Below are 16,381 nucleotides of genomic sequence, written 5' to 3'. Positions count from 1 at the left end.
TTATGGCAAAAAGGAGGAGGACGGCGAAGGGATGGAGAGGTAGCGGTAAGTGGGGTTCGCATAATGGAAAATAGCGTCAGCATCAAGCCTCACGATGGTCATCTTCTCTCTTCTCCTTGCCAAACGTTTCAAGCAGCGCGAACTGCTCCATCGAATGCGGCCTGGTCTGGTAAGAATGGCCACGCCGTGGCGGGCACGGAGAACGAGCAACTCACCTTCCCACGCCTTCTGCTCTTCAGCCTTGCGCTTGCGACGCGCTTTCTCAGCCTCCATTGCAGCGCGCTCGTTCGCCTCGTTTACTGCCACCATGTTCGCGCGCCTGTCGTCAGCCTACTTCCAACAAGCATGACCCACTTCTTCTCGTCATCCGTCTCTGCCAATATCAAACGCTTGGCCTTGATACGCAGTTGCACCTGGAACGGAGGGCTCATGCCAGTAACACGCGGGTCGTCGTCCTCAACCTTGGTCGAGTACCCCGATCCTAACGCCCTGCTGTCAGCTCACCACTCTTCAAGCGAGGCCTACTCCTTTAGTACCAGGGTGCGCGCATATGTCAAGATGGAGTCAATCTTCTCGCGCTCTGCTGGATCCGACAACATGCCCTCCGCCTGTGGTCAGCGCGATAGAGTAAAAAGTAAGCTGACCTTTTTCAACAAGTCGAAGGCCTGTCCGTCAGCTAGCATTCCACCACGGAGAGCTCACCTCTGGGCCCTGCTCATGCTTGAACTTATCGGGGTGAATCAGCAGCGACTTCTTACGATAAGTCTTTTTGACTTCAGAGTCTGTTGCAAACGCATGGATGTCTAGGACCTCGTATGGACTGGTGTTAGCTGCGCCGATTGGGAGGTGGAGCGGCTCATGACCTACTTCTGCTTAAAAGCTTTGAGGATTCGCTCGACCTAGCCGTCAGCACGCTTCCCACCAAATAACGCGCGCGTGGGCACTCACCTCAGCGGCTTTCATTGCATCTGTAGTTCTGGACATGGTGGACGAGGGCAGCAATGGAGCAAGGAGTGGCGTGTGACTGAAGTGTGGGATGCGGAATCGTGGCGAGATTCAGCGAGTTGGGTGGCAAACCGCAGTCTCACCCTGGCGGGGAATGTCGGCATTATGACTGGTGTGGCTGTGAGTCATTGGGTGGCCAAGTGGGACAATGCCCTCGACTCAACTCAACTCATCACTTCACCTCTCCTCGTCCTTGTTCTTCATCGCTCTTTCATCTCCCTCGGCACATCTGTTCCCCCGCGACACCTCCCACCCCTCCCGAGAAACCTCCCCTTCTATACCCCGTGTCACCCCGCCCCACTTGTCGCCATGGACGCAGCCTTCTTCCTGAAGAAGAAGGCCAAGCCCAACGCGATACGCGGACGCGTTCCTCTCCCCCCCGCAAGCTCGACTGGTCGCCCTCCAGCAACAGTAGCGCGCCCCCCTCCCCGTCCTAAAGCTCCCCTCCCGCCCCGCAAAATTGGCTTGCAGGCCGAGCCGCCACGCGTACCTACCACCAATGGCGAGAACATTCTCAAGTTCGACATCGTGAGCGCGGCGCCGGGGCAGAAGCTGCGTTTCAATATCATGAAGCTCAACTCGACCAAGGAGGTCGACCCGGGCGCTCTTCCTGCCCCGATCATGATGAACCGCAAGCAACCAGGGCCTAAGAATCTGCCGCAGCTCGCGATCGACAATGAGGGCAAGGTTATCGGGCGCTATGTGTTCGACGACGAGGGAAACCCCGTGCTGGACGAGGAAGGGAAACCTACGATTGAGAAGAAGGTTGAGATGGACATGAGCCTCGTGGGGTCAGCTCCGGGCACAAACAACAAGCGCCGCGGCAAGCGCCAGACTAAAGAGGTGTTCCACCAAGACGTCGAGGTCATTAAGCTCCGTCGCGAGGAGGCCAACCCCTGGGTTCTCGAGAGCAAGAACAAGACCCCCGAGAGCGCTGAAACCGCCGCTCATATACCTGAACACTGGGTCGGCCGCATGGTCGAGCAGGCTGCGCTCCCTACCGTACTCCTCATCAACGATGGCACTGAGGCAAATTTCACTATGATCCCCCTCGGGCGCACGTACAAGTTTGAGCCAGAGCGCCCTTTCAAGGTTATGGATGCGGACCAGGCGCACAAATACGTCAGTTGAGATTGTGTCTGAGTTGTTGGCCGACGCTGACTATCCAGTTTGAGAAGCAGGCGAAAGGAGGAGGGCAGGACCGCTGGAGCCAGCGTCAGGAGGGTCCAGGCGGCGCGTACGTGGTCAAAACCGAACGGCACGCGCTTGAGGATCGTGCCAACCGCATGGAGTGGAAGATCATGCAGAAGAAGGGCAAGGCGCCTTCGGCGAATGTGAAGCGTGAACGTTTCGAGGATGACTACGTCCGCGAGGGCCGCAACCTCGGTCGCGGCCTCGAGGGCGGCGTTGATGAGGAGCTTGACTACAATGCCGACGAAGACTTCCAGGACGACGACGATGTCGACACCTTTTACAAAGACGGCGACGACGAGGAAAAACAGCTTCAGGAGGAGCGCCAGAAGAAGGAGTACCGCATGGCGAACTACACCTTCGGTGACCGGAAGGATGAGGACGACGACGATGACGATGATCTCTTTGGTGACAAACAGAAGCTGTCCAAAGACGGCAAACGTCTGCGTCGGTTGCAGCGCAAGCAGGCGCATGGCGAGGATGCTGACATGTACGAGAGTTCCGATGACGACACCGAGAGCAGCGACGAGGACGAGGATAAGGATAAGGACAAAGAGAAGGACAAGGAGCGCCGCCCGCCCGGCTCAGCAGAGAAGAGCCACCCCGGCTCGCGCTCCGGTTCGCGTCCCCCTGACGGTCGGTCTGGATCTCCCGCGCCCCGCCTCCACCCTCCCGGCCAACGTCCAGGAGCCGGCTCGGCGCTCCTCGCCAAGCGCGCGGCGAGCCGCGGTGTTTCCCCTCGCCCACCAGGTGCGCCGGGCAGCAGCCGCGCTGGCTCTCCTCTCGCCCGCGGCTCCTCTCCAGTGGCGCGCGAGGGAAGTCCGGCTGTTCGTGCTGGCTCGCCGGCAGTGCCGCGCGGCTCATCACCTCTTCCCGGTACTCGCGAGGGTACGCCCAACCATGTCAAGCCCGGCAAGCGCAAGGCTACAGCGTCGCCGCTCGACCCTAGCGCACCTGCGCGCCCTGCCTCGCGCCCGCCCAAACGCCGCAGCGAGGAGAGCGACGCGTCCCCGGCTGCAAAGAAGAAACACAAGAGCGGGAGCGCCACACCCATGATTGACCCCAATGAACGCTTCGAGGGCATGATCGAGCGCAAGCCCGTGCTCGAGTGGCTGCAGAGCCTGTCGGGCCCCATCACGATGAAGCAGGCCGCCGGGCAGTGGGGCAAGCACATGAAGAGCTACCCGGCGGAGAAGGCGCGTAATCAGAAGCGGCTGGCCGCTTTCATCAAGGAGTTCGCCGACACGGTGCCCACCGACCCACCTACATTCGATGCCGCTGGCAAGCCTGAGAGGATGATCATCATCAAGGACAAGTACCGCGCCTAGAGGAGGCGAACAGTTGTGCAAGGGCGCACGAGATACATTCTTACTGTAGCATTGATATGAAACTGTACATGTGTAAAGTCTTGACTTGAGCCGCCCAGGCCCAGGCGTAATGGACAGCGCGAATAGGCCAAAGTTAGAGAGATCCTGCATGCTGAATTGGGCTTCTGCAGTTGCTGCCAACACTCCTCGTGGGACCCAGCAGCCGTACGAAGTACGAAAGCGATGCATAATGATGCTTGGAAGTGCATATGTGAAGGGATACAATGTGGTGGCCGCAGCCAGTTCTAGTTTCGGTATTAATGCTACAACAGATGACTCTCTTGTGCAGCGCATGCTGCGTTGGTCAGGGAGCCACACGCAGCTCAGCGTCCGCGCCTTAGTCCTACTCTACTCCTGTATCGCCGCTGGGCTAGCGCTTGAATACACCGCGGACGCTCACATCGTTGCCCGCGCTGGACGCCGCGCCCATCGGACTGGCAGAGCGACTTCCCGTGCCGACGGCGCGCTTCTTCGTGGCCGCGGGATACGCGCCATCGCCCGGACGCTTGTTTCCGTTCGGCGTGCCAGGCGCCCGGCCAACTGGCCTGGGAGTGGGCGTGCCAGGTGTGCCGGGCCGGAACCCGCTCTGGCCCGGGGGCGCAGAGGCGCGAGGGAAGGGCGGCTTCTGCCCAGGTTTGCGGGGTACGCTGAACGGCGTGCGCGCCTTTGGCGGCGGGGGGTTCGGCACGCCAGGCCCAGGCGTGCCCGGCAGGTCGGGGAGGTCGGGCGCGACAGACTGGGACATACGCGCCTTCTTGCGCGCGCGCTTTTCCTCAGCCTCTTTCACGCCGAGCTTGACGCCTTGCGCGTAGCCCTCGACTTTGACGCCGACTTCAAGACGAGCGGAGGCGAAGGCCTCGGGTGGAAGAATCTGCAACGGACCCATCGCGTTCTCCTCGGGTTGCCAGGCGTGGTTGCCCGGATCGGTGAAGTCTTTCACGAGCGGGCCGAGAGAAGGTTGTGCGGAGGGGCCGAGAGGTACTGGGTCTGGGTGTGAGTCTGGGAGCGAGGATAGAGGCGCGACCGCAGGGGCTAGACGAGAGCACTGCTAGGAGCCAGTGCAAGCACATAAAGGTGAAGGCTGAGTAGCAAGCGTACGCACCGATGCAGTCCTCGAGTAAACCAACATAGCCCTTGCTGAGCCCCTGCTTCTTCCTTGGGCGCTTCAACGAGCCGCCTGGCGCCTCATCATCTGTTTCGGGCACGGGATCGAAGTATGGTCGGACATAGGAATTGTACAGCCCATCGAGGTGAAGAAGCGAGATGAGGTCGTGCGACGCGTGCAAGTGCTTTTCGGGAAGGGCTAGAGAGTTAGCGGGGGAGCACAACAAGCCCATGGTCAGAGCGAGGCCGAAGCTAAGTCAGATTCTCTCGGAAACGAAGAGGATAGCTTGAAGCCCGATGACTTCGCTCAGAGAGTTGGGCGTGGTGATAAGGGATCGGGGCAAAAGCACGACGACAAAAACGGAAAGGATTGCACTCACGGTCCCATTCGGGCAAGAGTAGTTTGGACGCATCACGCTTGGGCGTCGAAAGGTCCATTCTCGCGGGTAGTCTCGCTGGGTGCACAGAGTCTTGCCAGGTGCGTAACGAGATGGACGATAAGGTGGAGAAAGAGGGAAAGAGAGAAAACGAGATGTGATCGATGTGATGAATGACAAGAGTTGGCGAGTGATGGTGGGATAATGGAGGTGACGGAATCAAATTGGGTGGCGGTGGACGGGGCCTGGACTCGAGTCCGTTCCCCGCGTTCCGTGATCAGCTGTGCTGTTCCCCACGTCCCCTCGCCGCCACTTGGACCGTTAACGCCTCGTGCATTTCAACGCCACTCTCTCACTCGCACCGTTTCAACTGACGCTGATACCATTGCTCTTGCAGGACTTACAGGACGTGATCACGGGCTTCAGGAGGCAAAACTGCATCAAGGGAACCAATACAATTGTACTGCGTGTCGTGCGTGATAGAAGGAGGTACGTGGACTCGGCGTCGGGTCTAGTCTATGTAGTGTGAAGGCGATGGGCTAGGGATGGAGAAATAGTGAGTTAGGTGGAGCTGGATTAACCCCAATGTATTCTATACGTCAGCCACTGACGCGTAGCCACTGACGGCGTCGCTGTTCAACTCACGGTTTACCAGCAAGGAGTTCCGCGACCACCGCAGCCGCCCCACGACTGAGCCTCGGCGTCGGCCTCGGGCTCGGCGTCCTTCGCAACGACTGGGATCAGCTCCGCATTGGCATAACACTCACCCTCAACGACAACCGGCTCAGGCTCGGCATCCTTCTTCCAGCAAGGAGTGCCGCGGCCGCCACATCCACCCCACGACTGGGCCTCGGGCTCAGCCTCAGGCTCCGCCTCGCGGGCTGCCGTCAGCCAAAATAATCTTTTCAGTGCTCACCCTCAATGACCTCTGGCTCGGCGTCCTTCTTCCAGCAGGGAGTACCACGGCCGCCACAGCCGCCCCATGACTGAGCCTCGGGCTCAGCCTCAGGCTCCGCCTCGCGGGCGACAACCTCGGGCTCGGCGTCCTTCTTCCAGCAAGGAGTGCCGCGGCCACCGCAGCCGCCCCACGACTGAGCCTCGGGCTCAGCCTCAGGCTCCGCCTCGCGGGCGACAACCTCGGGCTCGGCGTCCTTCTTCCAGCAAGGAGTGCCGCGGCCACCGCAGCCACCCCATGACTGGGCCTCGGGCTCAGCCTCAGGCTCCGCCTCGCGGGCGACAACCTCGGGCTCGGCGTCCTTCTTCCAGCAGGGGGTACCGCGACCACCGCAGCCACCCCACGACTGGGCCTCGGGCTCCGCCTCAGGCTCGGCGTCACGCGCTGACGTCAGACGCAAATCTCGTCGCAACTCACCCTCCACGACCTCGGGCTCGGCGTCCTTCTTCCAGCACGGGGTGCCACGGCCGCCACAGCCGCCCCACGACTGCGCCTCCGCGTCGGCCTCGGGCTCGGCGTTCTTGGCAACGACTGTAAAATCAGTCGCGTAATCAGAAATGTTACTCACCCTCGACGATCACCGGCTCGGGCTCGGCATCCTTTTTCCAGCAGGGAGTGCCGCGGCCGCCGCAGCCACCCCACGACTGCGCCTCGGCGTCGGCCTCGGCGTTACGCTCGGCGACCTCATCGCGCTTGTCACAGCCCCAGGGGCCGCAACCGCCACCGAAGCCCTGGAAGCGGGCGTTGTTGGCTAGGATTAGCAAAGTCCGAGAAGGGTAGCGCTGGCCGTGATCGCAAGACTAAGTTTGAGACAGAGTGGAGGAGGCGCGGAGAGTAGTGTGGAAGATGTGTAGAAGACGGAATGGAAGCACTCAGAACTCACCGATGGGGGCGGCACTGGCCGTGGCAGCGAGGAGGAGGAGAAGGCGCATAGTGAATTGATCAAGATGGATGGGGGAGTGAATGGAAGCGAGAGCGCAGCTATATAGCTGCCATTCAGAGGCGACCTGTCTCACTTTCCCACCCTTCTTCCTCTCTCTCTCTCTCTCTTCGTCCTCCCCTCCGTCGCCTCCCGCTCTCGTTGTTCCTCCTCCGCCGCCTTCAACTCTTCTTCAGCTGCGCCTGCGAGACGGTCTTGCGCGCTGCCCGGCGGCCGGCCCCACCATCAAGGTTTGCGTTCCCTGCCTGGTGTCGAGCTCAACCTGTGCCGCAGCTGATGCTGGTGCTTGGGTAAGGTGATGGCGGCGGGGTGGGCGTTGGGCGACGCAAAGGCATCGTCGTGCCTGGCCCTAGACGTAGGGATGGGATGTGCCGAGACGCAAATGGGCGCGCGAGAGGTTTGTGACGGAGTGCTGGCTCGAGCGCTTTTCAAGAGGCGGGCAATATTGCAGACTTGTGCCTTTGGTCTGGCCATTTCAGTCTCAGCCGTCGTGAATGACGCTGTGGAATTGTGGCCTGTGGGGAGAGTGGGGATGGGGGGGGCAAGCGACGGCTGACTTGAAGCGAGCTGAGGTGATGAAGGGGGGGAGGGGAGGAGGCGGCGCCGAGGGGAGAAAAGAGTACGAGGTTAGGCGGCATTCCCCAGTCTAAAGTTAAGGTTTATGCCCAGGTTGCTATTCCCTGCCGACGCATCGCGGCGGATCGCGGGGCGGAAGTGATGCCGGCTGGTGTGGTCTCGGCGATGTGGTTCGGCTCGAGCGACCCTGTCTGGGCTCCAATTCACGCCTGGCACTGGGCGCTGGTTAAACAGCGCAGCCGTGCCGCCTCTGTCACATATTCATGTCGGAGACTGTCCATCGACCTCGGACCATGCTGACGCGCCAACGGCAACTTTGCATCTTTGGGCAGGGGTTACGCCACGGCACAGCGCCACAGGCAGAGCTACCATACATGTCATTGTCCCAGTCACTACACGAGGCGTGCGCACGAAGTCATTTGGCTGATGGTGGCGCCGGAGGCGCCGGGCTCCGCACGCTCCGCACGCACTGGAGTGGGAGGATTGAAGCGAGGGGAGGGGGGGGGGGGGGGGGGAGAGGGGTCGGAGGGGCAGAGGGGTGAAGGGGGAGAGGTCCGGGCAGGGTGGAGCTCGAACCTTGGCAGAGTCGTCTGCTCGGCGTTGGGTTCGCACTTTCGTAATAGAATTGTGCGGGAAAAGGTCACCGACGGGACGAGAATGCGCTCGAAGGAGCCAAAAGCCTATTTAATAGGATATGCTTGATGCAGTGTTCTACGATCGCCTTCATGATGCCGGCTTTGCCATCATGTAGTGCGACGCACAATCAACTCTGTCTCACGTCTCAACGTCTCAACTCTTCCCGCCAAGGCATGACATGCGTCTCAGTCTCATGGGGGATGCAGGGGTGTGCCGTGGCTGACGGTCAATGGTGCCTGGTGACCACCACCACCATGAGGGTCCATGGGCAGCGCGAGGGACATGAGGGAGGCAGGGGTGCATGTGCTCGGCGCAATTTGCGGCGTTGATGCCAATAGGGCCGCAGCGAGGCGAGTGGCCGTGGGGTCAGATGGGTGGGATTTTTATAGGGGAACGTCGTACTGCGATGGGCAGGACTCGGGGGTGCACTGGAGCACATGGACACGGGAGAGAGCGAGAAAGAGAGAGAGAGAGACGAGTCTCGGTTGACGACGGCAGGGAGATCGAGAATGAGGCCGGGGCGACGCGGCCCCGTGACGCTGACGCTCCCACCCGAAACCCGAGCGGCAGCTGACGTCTCTCGCCATTATAGCGCACATTGACGTCGCCGCAAGTGTAACGCCGATGCAGACAATAGTCTTCGGATCGTTGCGGCAACCTAAGAGTCAACTTGACGCTCGGGCAGGCCGATCCGAGCGTGAGGAGATCGTCCGATTGCAGGACGCGCGGATCCGCCGACTCGTGGCTCGTGGAAATCGTGGGATCTCGGACCGAGCGCGCGTGGCGCCGGTGTCAACGGGTGATCTGTCCCTCCAGGCCCAGCCCAGCTCGAAGCTTGTCCAGCCCGCTGGGCCCTCACGCCGAGTTGAATGTTCGGCTCATCATGTCCCGCGGATCCTTTAACTCTTGTCCTGGGACCCCCCGTCGGGCCCTTTGTGGCGGTGAGCTTCGTGGCATTGTGGCGGAGCTTCTTCGATCTTGGTCGTCGGCCGCCCACCTTTTTGTACACTTCGGCCTCCAGGCCGTCCAATGTCCTTGCCGTTAAATAATGGCGCTTGGAATGATCTTTGAGCTTCTCCCTGCTACGGGCGTGGGGTGATGATCACGCGTTCACGCGAAGCTTACGAGCGCCACTGGGCTTGTGGCTGATCATAGTTTACCGGAACGGACCAACATAGCGGAGCATTTTCCTCCGGCCTCGGACACTCCGGCGTCGAGTACGAGGAACGGGCACCCCTATGCAACGTCTAGTTATCTCCGTAGTCCTGGTCGCTGATCAGTCCCTTCCTCAATTCCTCACTCTACGGCCGCTCCAATAGTGTTTCCGGACATGATGCATCATACATGTCTCCAAAGATGACCCTACAGACCCCAGAGCGTATGAACTGCTTAGTGGTCGGCGTGGAACGCAGCGATCTTCTCCTCGATGCGGGCGCGCTTCTCCTCCTTGGTGAGGCGGACGTTCTTGCGCTTCTGCGACTCGGACTTCCACTTGGCCGTGTCCTTCTCGGTGGGGGTGAACGAGGGGTCCTCGCGGATCTTCTCGTAGGCCGAGGTGTAGAGCTCCTCGATGTCCTCCGAGCCAATGTCCTCGGCGAGGTAGGTCGAGAACTGCTTCTTGAAGCGCTCGTCGTCCTCCTCCTCAAGCGACTCCATGTACTCGGCAACGTGGCCACCGGTGATGTACTTCTGGAGAACCTCGGCGTCGATGGTCTTGGTCTCGGGGTCGTAGCCGGGGAAGCGCTTCTCGTTGTGGGGAACGAAGAGGCCGCCGTCCGAAGCACCCTTGGCGGCACCGAAGACACGGTTGCCGGTCGAGGTGCGGCGGAGACCGACGTCAAGGAAGACCTTGAAGGGGCGGGGCTCGTCCTCGCCGAGGGGCTCAACGAGCTCGAGCTCACCCGAGGGCTCGGCGAAGCCCTCGTACTTGTCGGCGAGGCCGACCTTGGTAAGGGCGCGGCGGGCGACAAGGAGGCCGGTGGCGTAGGCGGCGGTCCAGTTGGTAAGACCGTGGCTGATGCCGTACTTGCTGAGCTCCTTCGACGAAGCGTGGGCAAGAACGCAGTCACCCTGGATCTTGGCGTAGACGATCTGGCAGATCACCTGGCGGTTGGTGATGCTGAGCGTCAGCTTAATGCACTCCGCGTCGCAAGGATGCAGAGATAAAGCGGAAGCAAAATCCCTCCACCCCCGCACTTCAAAAATCTAGATCCAAGCACACCCCGTGGCACCGATCTCAGACGATACCAAAGAAGACAGCAGCGACGCTACCACACTCCGGAGACGCGAGGGACGGTGCCCGTGATCGCACTCTGACCAGACCAAGCCAAGCTGATACTCACCGGACGACAAGGCGGTAGCGGGGCGAGGCGTACTTGTTCTTCGCCTGCGAGACAAGCTTGCGACGAGCGTAGTAGTCGGTCTTGCCCTCACGACGACGACGGTTCTTCGTCTGGTACCGCGAGAAGTACGCGCTGTTCTTGACCACCTTGACGAACGGCATCTGGGGTTAGGAGTGCTCAAAAGTTGCGTTGCAAGAAAGCGACGGAGCAGCAGCGGAACGGCGTCGCAGGGGCCCGTCGGCGGTAGACACGCGCGCAGTCGAGCACTCCAGCGAGATTATGCCGACGCCGCTCATCCAGAGCTTGCTCGCCGCCCGCGAGTCGTCTGACCTGCGAGAGGTCTCGCACGGCTGCCTTTCAATCGACGCCGACCGCTCGTTGCAACATGCAGCGCGCGCTCCACCGCTGCAAAGCGGCCCGTGCCGCTGTCCATGTCGATGCTGTCCGCGCCGTTGCTGCTGCCGTCGCCGTCGCCGGACTCACTTTGGCTTTTGAGGGATAGAGGAGAACTTGGCCGTCTGCCTCGATCGCCTGTTACACCCAAACGCGAATTCTGCTACCGTTTCACCCTGGAGAATTTGTCGGCGTTTGGCAAAACGAATGTGGCACTGGTTGCATCCATTTGATCCCGCGTCTGTTTGGTTCCTGGGGATCGATGGGGAGGTGTCGCTGCCCGTGCATGAATACCCAGCGATGTCCTCCAAACGCTGATGCATGGCCTGCATTCAGCATGCGCTTCGCGCTCCCCCTAGCCAACTCCCGGTGTCTGAGCCCCAGCAAACCTGGTGCCCGAAGAGTGACCCGCAGTCTATCATAGTCTGGCGCACGTTGCAGCCACCCACGCCTGCTGCGCAACAGTCGCGCTGCAAGCTAACAAGAATAGACCACTGTCAGCCGTGGTGACTCCTTGGATCTGCTCGCCGCCAAGTATAGCCTCAGGCCTCAGGGTCGGATCAGCCGCTGTCAGCAAAGAACCTTGTTAATCCTCGCGTGCGGAGATCTCGGAGCTGAAGCTGAGCTAACGCAGACGTGTGGCGCCCTCCCGCGACAACGCACTGCCGATGTGGCGCTCTCAGCCATCCTCCGCAGCCAGCAGTCCATAGTTCACAGTCCACAGCCACAACAAAGCGAGCAATTGGCTTCCTACGACCCCTGCATGGAATTCTGGGCAGGCACTCGCTCCGCGATTGACGCTGCTCCGTCGTGAGTTCAAGCTTTCTGTGGTTTAACCTGACTCAACAGCAGGCGCCTTCTTCGGATATGTGGCCTCCCCCGTCCACTCTGATCTAGCTGCTGTGCGCTTAGCCTCGTACAGATTCCTCCGTCAGGTCATGTCGCCTGTCCCCTTCACTTGAACTAGCGTGCGACACCCATGCACGTCACTCTTGCGCTCCGGATTTGGCGGTGAGTCAAGCGCCACAAACCATCAGACGGCGCCTGTAGCATCGAGCTGTCGTATGCCCATCCAACGTCCTCGACAGCAGCCTTGCCCCCGCCGCTGCACTCTGTGCTCAGTAGCAGGAGAGACCTCACGGCACTCTGGCATGGCCATTCGAACCCCTCAGGAATCCTCAACACCCTCCAAGCGGCTTGCACCCGCCACAAAACCACATTCCAAAGACTTCCCGACGGACCACGCCAGCCCCGCTTTTTCCGGACTCGCTCTTGCCCGAAAGACTTCGCCCCGTTGTTTGGGTCGAGCGGGCGGCGGGCACCCAAATTGTATGCATACTCGCAGGTTCTGGTGGCACATAGGAAGGAGGCACGAGCACTGGTGTCAGACTTGTGCCAGATGACAACAACTCTGAGCCGAGATGCTGGCTCATGAGCAGGACCGTCAGAGTTCGAGGGGAGTGGCGAAGCTCATATGGCACATGTAACCCTATAATGTACAGAGAATCCGGACATTGTCTGTTGTCGTACATAGCAGCGCGTGGCGCACGAATAGCTAGAGTGCAGAGGGCGTCCCGTACAGTAGAGTGCGCATCATAGCGGGTGGCGTCGTGCAAGGTGCCAGCGTCAGGTGCCTCGCTGTCAGTGTGATAGGTTGTTCACTCACAACTAGACGAGCGACGGCACGCTCGGCGTCCGTACATGCCGGTGCACGAGGTCGGGGAGGCTGGTATACGACTCTTCTCGGCGCTCCCAGTCCCACTTCCTGCGAGACTGGATGTGGTCGTTCTCACCCGCACTGGCCGCGCTGAGTGTGTTGGAGCCGTTGGACGAGGAGCGGCGATGAAGCGTTTGTCGGCAGCTGCATCGGCGCTGGCGCTCCAGCTGTCGTCGGAGAAGTCTGATCGTTGTCCGCGCCTCCGCCGCTGCCGAGAGGAGCTGGGCGTTGTCGCTGTTTAAGCGCTCGATATCTTCCTTCATCTGGTGCACGTCCTGCGCGATGCAGGCGGGCGACTTGGTCGGTGGTACGGCTGCGTGTGGCGTTTGGAGGACGGGGGAGCGGGGCAACGGCGAGCGCTGCTCTACTTGGCAGAAGCTGAGGTCCAGCGACAGCGGGGCGGTGGCAGTGCTCCGTGCGCGCAGCGTGCTCAGTTGCCGCCGCAGCTCGACGTTCTCGACACACATGTCGTGCGTGCGCTCTTGGAGAGCGTGTACGCGGCGCCAGAGGCGCGCGTTTTCGTCGAGCACGTCGGCGTAGTCGCCCATCTGAGAGCGGCCGGAGAGAGTCGAAGGAGAGGACAGTGGAGATCGTGAAACGCCATGGCATGGCGGGCGATGCCAGCCGTTCATCATATGTATCTACGGCGGTGTTCTCCATCGCCGCGACCGAGCAGGAACGGACCCGACGCTACATCGCTCGTCGGTTGAAGGCCATCAGGCCCGATCACTTTCCGTCGCAGCTGCTCCGGAAATTACGGAGGGTCCCGCACATACGACGGCCCGGGCTTTGGCGCGTCGCCGCCGCAACATTATCTAATCACCACCAAGCGCCATGCGTGCATCTCGCGCGTGCCGCCGCCCTGCTGTTCTGGCCACGGCTCATGGATCGCGCCGACGTAGGTGAAGCCGAGGCCGGCGAGGACGCGGTTGGAGGGCGCGTTGACGACCTGCGCGTTCTGCAAGTCAGTGCCTCTGAATATGCATGGTGATCGAGGGAATCTCGATCGTGCGGGAAGGCAGGAACCCTGCGCCATGCAGCCGAAGCTGCTGCGATCGACGTACTGCAGTGAACTGGCTGCCCATGTGCTTGGCGGCCCACGCGATCATAGCGCCCACGGCGGCACGGCCGAGGCCGCGCCCATGCAGCGCGGGGTCGAGCGCGTAGCCTAATGACAGGACGCCGGAGTGCGCTTCCAAACCCACGTCGCCGACTAGGCGGCCGGCCGGGTCTCGGATGACCATCACGGGTGCATGGGTCACGAGGGCGGCGGGGTCGGAGCGCAGCGCCGCGGCCGAGGCTCGCTGTAGCGGAATGTGCATGCCGAACCACCAGAGCGAGTCGGCGCGGGTGTAGCTGGTGTCAGCGAGCTGTATGCCGCGAAGCCGAGGAGCGGATGTGGGGGCGGAGAGGGAGCGGCAGGCGTTTCGTGTTTGATGAAGACGTTGAAACTGTCCCCTCACATGCCCTCTCTGGAAAAGCCTCACGGATACGGCCGCATCTGCGACCACTGCGCAATGGAGGGGTGGTTGCTCATGCGTTCCTGCCGTCAGCGGCCATTGTTGGTCGTCCGCAACGGGAAGCCATGTCAGAGCTGCGTTTTCTGTCTTCGCCATGGCCGTCCCCTCATGCTGGAGACTTGTGGCCACAGTCCCCTTCCCCCTTGTCCAACTCACAACAGCTTCGTAGTCTGCCTCAGTCGCACGATACGGCGTAATACGATATCCATCATGAAGAGGGATGTACGGCTCCTCGTCGTCCCACATGAGTTCCGGGGCGGGCGGGAGGCCGCGGGCAACGTAGTTATCTGGCGGTGTCCATCTGGGCATGGAGGCTTGCGCCGCGATCAGTTCCTGGATGGATGGAAGGGGGCCACCGATGGGCGCCGGGCCGTCGTGTTGTTCTGCCATGCTGTGGAGATGTAGGAAGGAGGAAGCCTTGCTCGTGCTTGAGGACTGCTGCGGCAGAAATAGTGCGCTATTTCGGCGAGAGTTTGCAATCTTATAGCTCAGCTACTCTGTTCGGCGGACAGGGTCTAGTTGGTCGCGCGGAGTCGTTGCAGGGTGGCGGTGAGTTGATTTCGAGTCGGTGGCATGTTGATCAGTGCATTCCGCATGGTCGGCAGATAACGCGGGTGATCGGCATGATCCCCGGGTGGTCACTTTCACTTCTGCCGGTCTTCACTGCACAGCGCATGCTCTCGCAACAAGCCGCAAACCAATGTCGCGTACCCTGATAAGTCTGATCAAGCTCATCTGCGTATGGCTAGGTGCATGGCGGACAAGCACGTGAAGAGCTGACGGCCTTGCCCGAGCTGCTCAGCTTTGATCACGGCGACTGAATATCTGGCGAGCTCGAAGTAGAAGGGTCACAAACGCCGGGGGCCCGTCACCTTGCTGTACTGTACATCAGTCCAGCTCCGCCGCGCATCTGCTCATGACCATGCACGAGTCGCCGAGGAATTGCCAACGGCTACGAGTGGCTTGGCGCCGGCAAAGTCCCTATCTCCGCTTCCGCCACGTGTGCTGGCAGTCGTACTCTCCATGGCATGAACGGAATATAGCAAAAGTGCAGCGCGTGAGGCGAACACGCCCCGAACGTCGGCTTGGATGTGGACGGACGGACGCGTCTCGTTCGCACGCCACCACAGTCACAGCATTCACGAATGCCAGGCTGCTCGTGCTCGGTTCAGTTCCCATTCCACAACAATCAGCCATCGGCTCGGGCGTTGATTGTGCATGCTTTCCCGCGACCCAGGGGTCTCCACGCCATCCGCCGAGCTTGATTCGCTGGCGGAGATGCCCCGCCAACGGAAGTCTCGCTCACCCCACACGCCTCCCCTCCCGTCGCGACCTGGCAGCTGGCAGCTGGCAGCTGGCAGCATACCTCGTGCCCTCGTGAGCGCCCAAGGCGAGTTAATGAATGTACCTGGTTAATGGCTCGTGACTCATGCCTCAAGTGGTGGCGCTCGCCATCCACTTCCTGGTATGGCGTCAGCGCCACGCCTGTTGGCGCGATAGCGCACGGTCACGCGGTGCAGGCCCAGGCGCGACCATGCACGAGCCGTGAGCATGGGCACAAAACGAGGCTGCCGACCTCCAGCGATAGGATGGATAGGAGAACGGAAGAGGAGTAGAGCACGGGAGAGCGTGTCGTGCGGGGCGGCGGGGCAATCTCTCCGAGGGATAAGAGTGGGACCGTGAGGCATGGATGGCATCATCATCCAAATGTTCGGAATTCCATATTCGCCACCCAATTCGGGAGGAGGTGGATGCTGGCTGGATTATCAGGTGGCGATCTGCAACGCGCTGCCACGCGCAGGGCATGAATGCATGGCGGGTGGCGATTGAGAAAGGTGGTTTGCTGGAGGGGGATGCATAGGCTGCATGGGAGAACTGCAGAGCTGGGCGATGGATGGATAGCGCCATGCATTCGCCATGGCCCAAGAAACACTTGGCCTCAAATTCGCCATAGCCATTGGCTTAACGGGGTGGATTGAATAATGCGGTTAAATCACGCCAGCGATCACGTTAGTAGAGGGAGATTTGGGCTGTCGGAGTCCACCGTAGACAGCAGGCGAGTATCACCCCGCAAGCACCGTTGTCCGTCGAGCACGCACCGATCTCTCACTCTCATTCACATCTCCTCTTCATCTCTCTCTTCTTCATCTGCCTTGATCATCATCATCATCATCATCCACCCCGTCATCCTCGATTAATCCATCGCACACGGCCCACAAACGACACCTCGGCTAGTTCCGACGCCCTCGCTCGTCTTG

General features: G+C 60.9%; 9 protein-coding genes across 9 annotated transcripts; 2 read left to right on the top strand and 7 right to left on the bottom strand.

The window, feature by feature from the left end:
• COLE_07412 (uncharacterized protein) lies at window positions 1-984 on the bottom strand (the record flags this gene model as incomplete). The annotated part of the gene is made up of 7 exons (XM_018419322.2): window positions 1-319; window positions 355-489; window positions 526-608; window positions 645-665; window positions 703-820; window positions 868-899; window positions 949-984. The coding sequence occupies 7 exons, from the start codon at window positions 982-984 to the stop codon at window positions 1-3; spliced, it is 744 nt and encodes a 247-aa protein (XP_018282102.1).
• Window positions 985-1,314: 330 nt separating this feature from the next.
• COLE_07411 (uncharacterized protein) lies at window positions 1,315-3,524 on the top strand (the record flags this gene model as incomplete). The annotated part of the gene is made up of 2 exons (XM_018426329.2): window positions 1,315-2,127; window positions 2,175-3,524. The coding sequence occupies 2 exons, from the start codon at window positions 1,315-1,317 to the stop codon at window positions 3,522-3,524; spliced, it is 2,163 nt and encodes a 720-aa protein (XP_018282103.1).
• Window positions 3,525-3,933: 409 nt separating this feature from the next.
• Window positions 3,934-4,900, bottom strand: COLE_07410 (uncharacterized protein; the record flags this gene model as incomplete). Its single annotated transcript, XM_018421911.2, has 2 exons — window positions 3,934-4,550; window positions 4,666-4,900. The coding sequence occupies 2 exons, from the start codon at window positions 4,898-4,900 to the stop codon at window positions 3,934-3,936; spliced, it is 852 nt and encodes a 283-aa protein (XP_018282104.1).
• A 792-nt stretch (window positions 4,901-5,692) lies between these two features.
• On the bottom strand, window positions 5,693-6,931 carry COLE_07409 (uncharacterized protein; the record flags this gene model as incomplete). The annotated part of the gene is made up of 6 exons (XM_065626542.1): window positions 5,693-5,778; window positions 5,812-5,925; window positions 5,961-6,278; window positions 6,417-6,530; window positions 6,568-6,750; window positions 6,883-6,931. The coding sequence occupies 6 exons, from the start codon at window positions 6,929-6,931 to the stop codon at window positions 5,693-5,695; spliced, it is 864 nt and encodes a 287-aa protein (XP_065482159.1).
• A 233-nt stretch (window positions 6,932-7,164) lies between these two features.
• COLE_07408 (uncharacterized protein) lies at window positions 7,165-7,413 on the bottom strand (the record flags this gene model as incomplete). The annotated part of the gene is made up of 1 exon (XM_018421912.2): window positions 7,165-7,413. One exon carries the CDS (start codon window positions 7,411-7,413, stop codon window positions 7,165-7,167), a length of 249 nt encoding a protein of 82 aa, XP_018282106.1.
• Window positions 7,414-8,377: 964 nt separating this feature from the next.
• Window positions 8,378-8,590, bottom strand: COLE_07407 (uncharacterized protein; the record flags this gene model as incomplete). The annotated part of the gene is made up of 1 exon (XM_018419324.2): window positions 8,378-8,590. One exon carries the CDS (start codon window positions 8,588-8,590, stop codon window positions 8,378-8,380), a length of 213 nt encoding a protein of 70 aa, XP_018282107.1.
• Window positions 8,591-9,540: 950 nt separating this feature from the next.
• COLE_07406 (60S ribosomal protein uL18) lies at window positions 9,541-10,654 on the bottom strand (the record flags this gene model as incomplete). The annotated part of the gene is made up of 2 exons (XM_018421913.2): window positions 9,541-10,270; window positions 10,494-10,654. 2 exons carry the CDS (start codon window positions 10,652-10,654, stop codon window positions 9,541-9,543), a joined length of 891 nt encoding a protein of 296 aa, XP_018282108.1.
• A 2,760-nt stretch (window positions 10,655-13,414) lies between these two features.
• Window positions 13,415-14,513, bottom strand: COLE_07405 (uncharacterized protein; the record flags this gene model as incomplete). The annotated part of the gene is made up of 4 exons (XM_018419325.2): window positions 13,415-13,561; window positions 13,668-13,959; window positions 14,091-14,146; window positions 14,280-14,513. The coding sequence occupies 4 exons, from the start codon at window positions 14,511-14,513 to the stop codon at window positions 13,415-13,417; spliced, it is 729 nt and encodes a 242-aa protein (XP_018282109.1).
• Window positions 14,514-15,039: 526 nt separating this feature from the next.
• COLE_07404 (uncharacterized protein) lies at window positions 15,040-15,504 on the top strand (the record flags this gene model as incomplete). The annotated part of the gene is made up of 1 exon (XM_018419323.2): window positions 15,040-15,504. The coding sequence occupies one exon, from the start codon at window positions 15,040-15,042 to the stop codon at window positions 15,502-15,504; it is 465 nt and encodes a 154-aa protein (XP_018282110.1).
• Between the last annotated feature and the right edge of the window lie 877 nt (window positions 15,505-16,381).

The sequence above is a fragment of the Cutaneotrichosporon oleaginosum genome, assembly GCF_008065305.1.
Source record: "Cutaneotrichosporon oleaginosum strain ATCC 20508 chromosome Unknown ATCC20508_contig07, whole genome shotgun sequence".
Taxonomy (NCBI): Eukaryota; Fungi; Basidiomycota; class Tremellomycetes; order Trichosporonales; family Trichosporonaceae; genus Cutaneotrichosporon; species Cutaneotrichosporon oleaginosum.
This window is presented reverse-complemented; position numbering and strand designations above follow the sequence as displayed.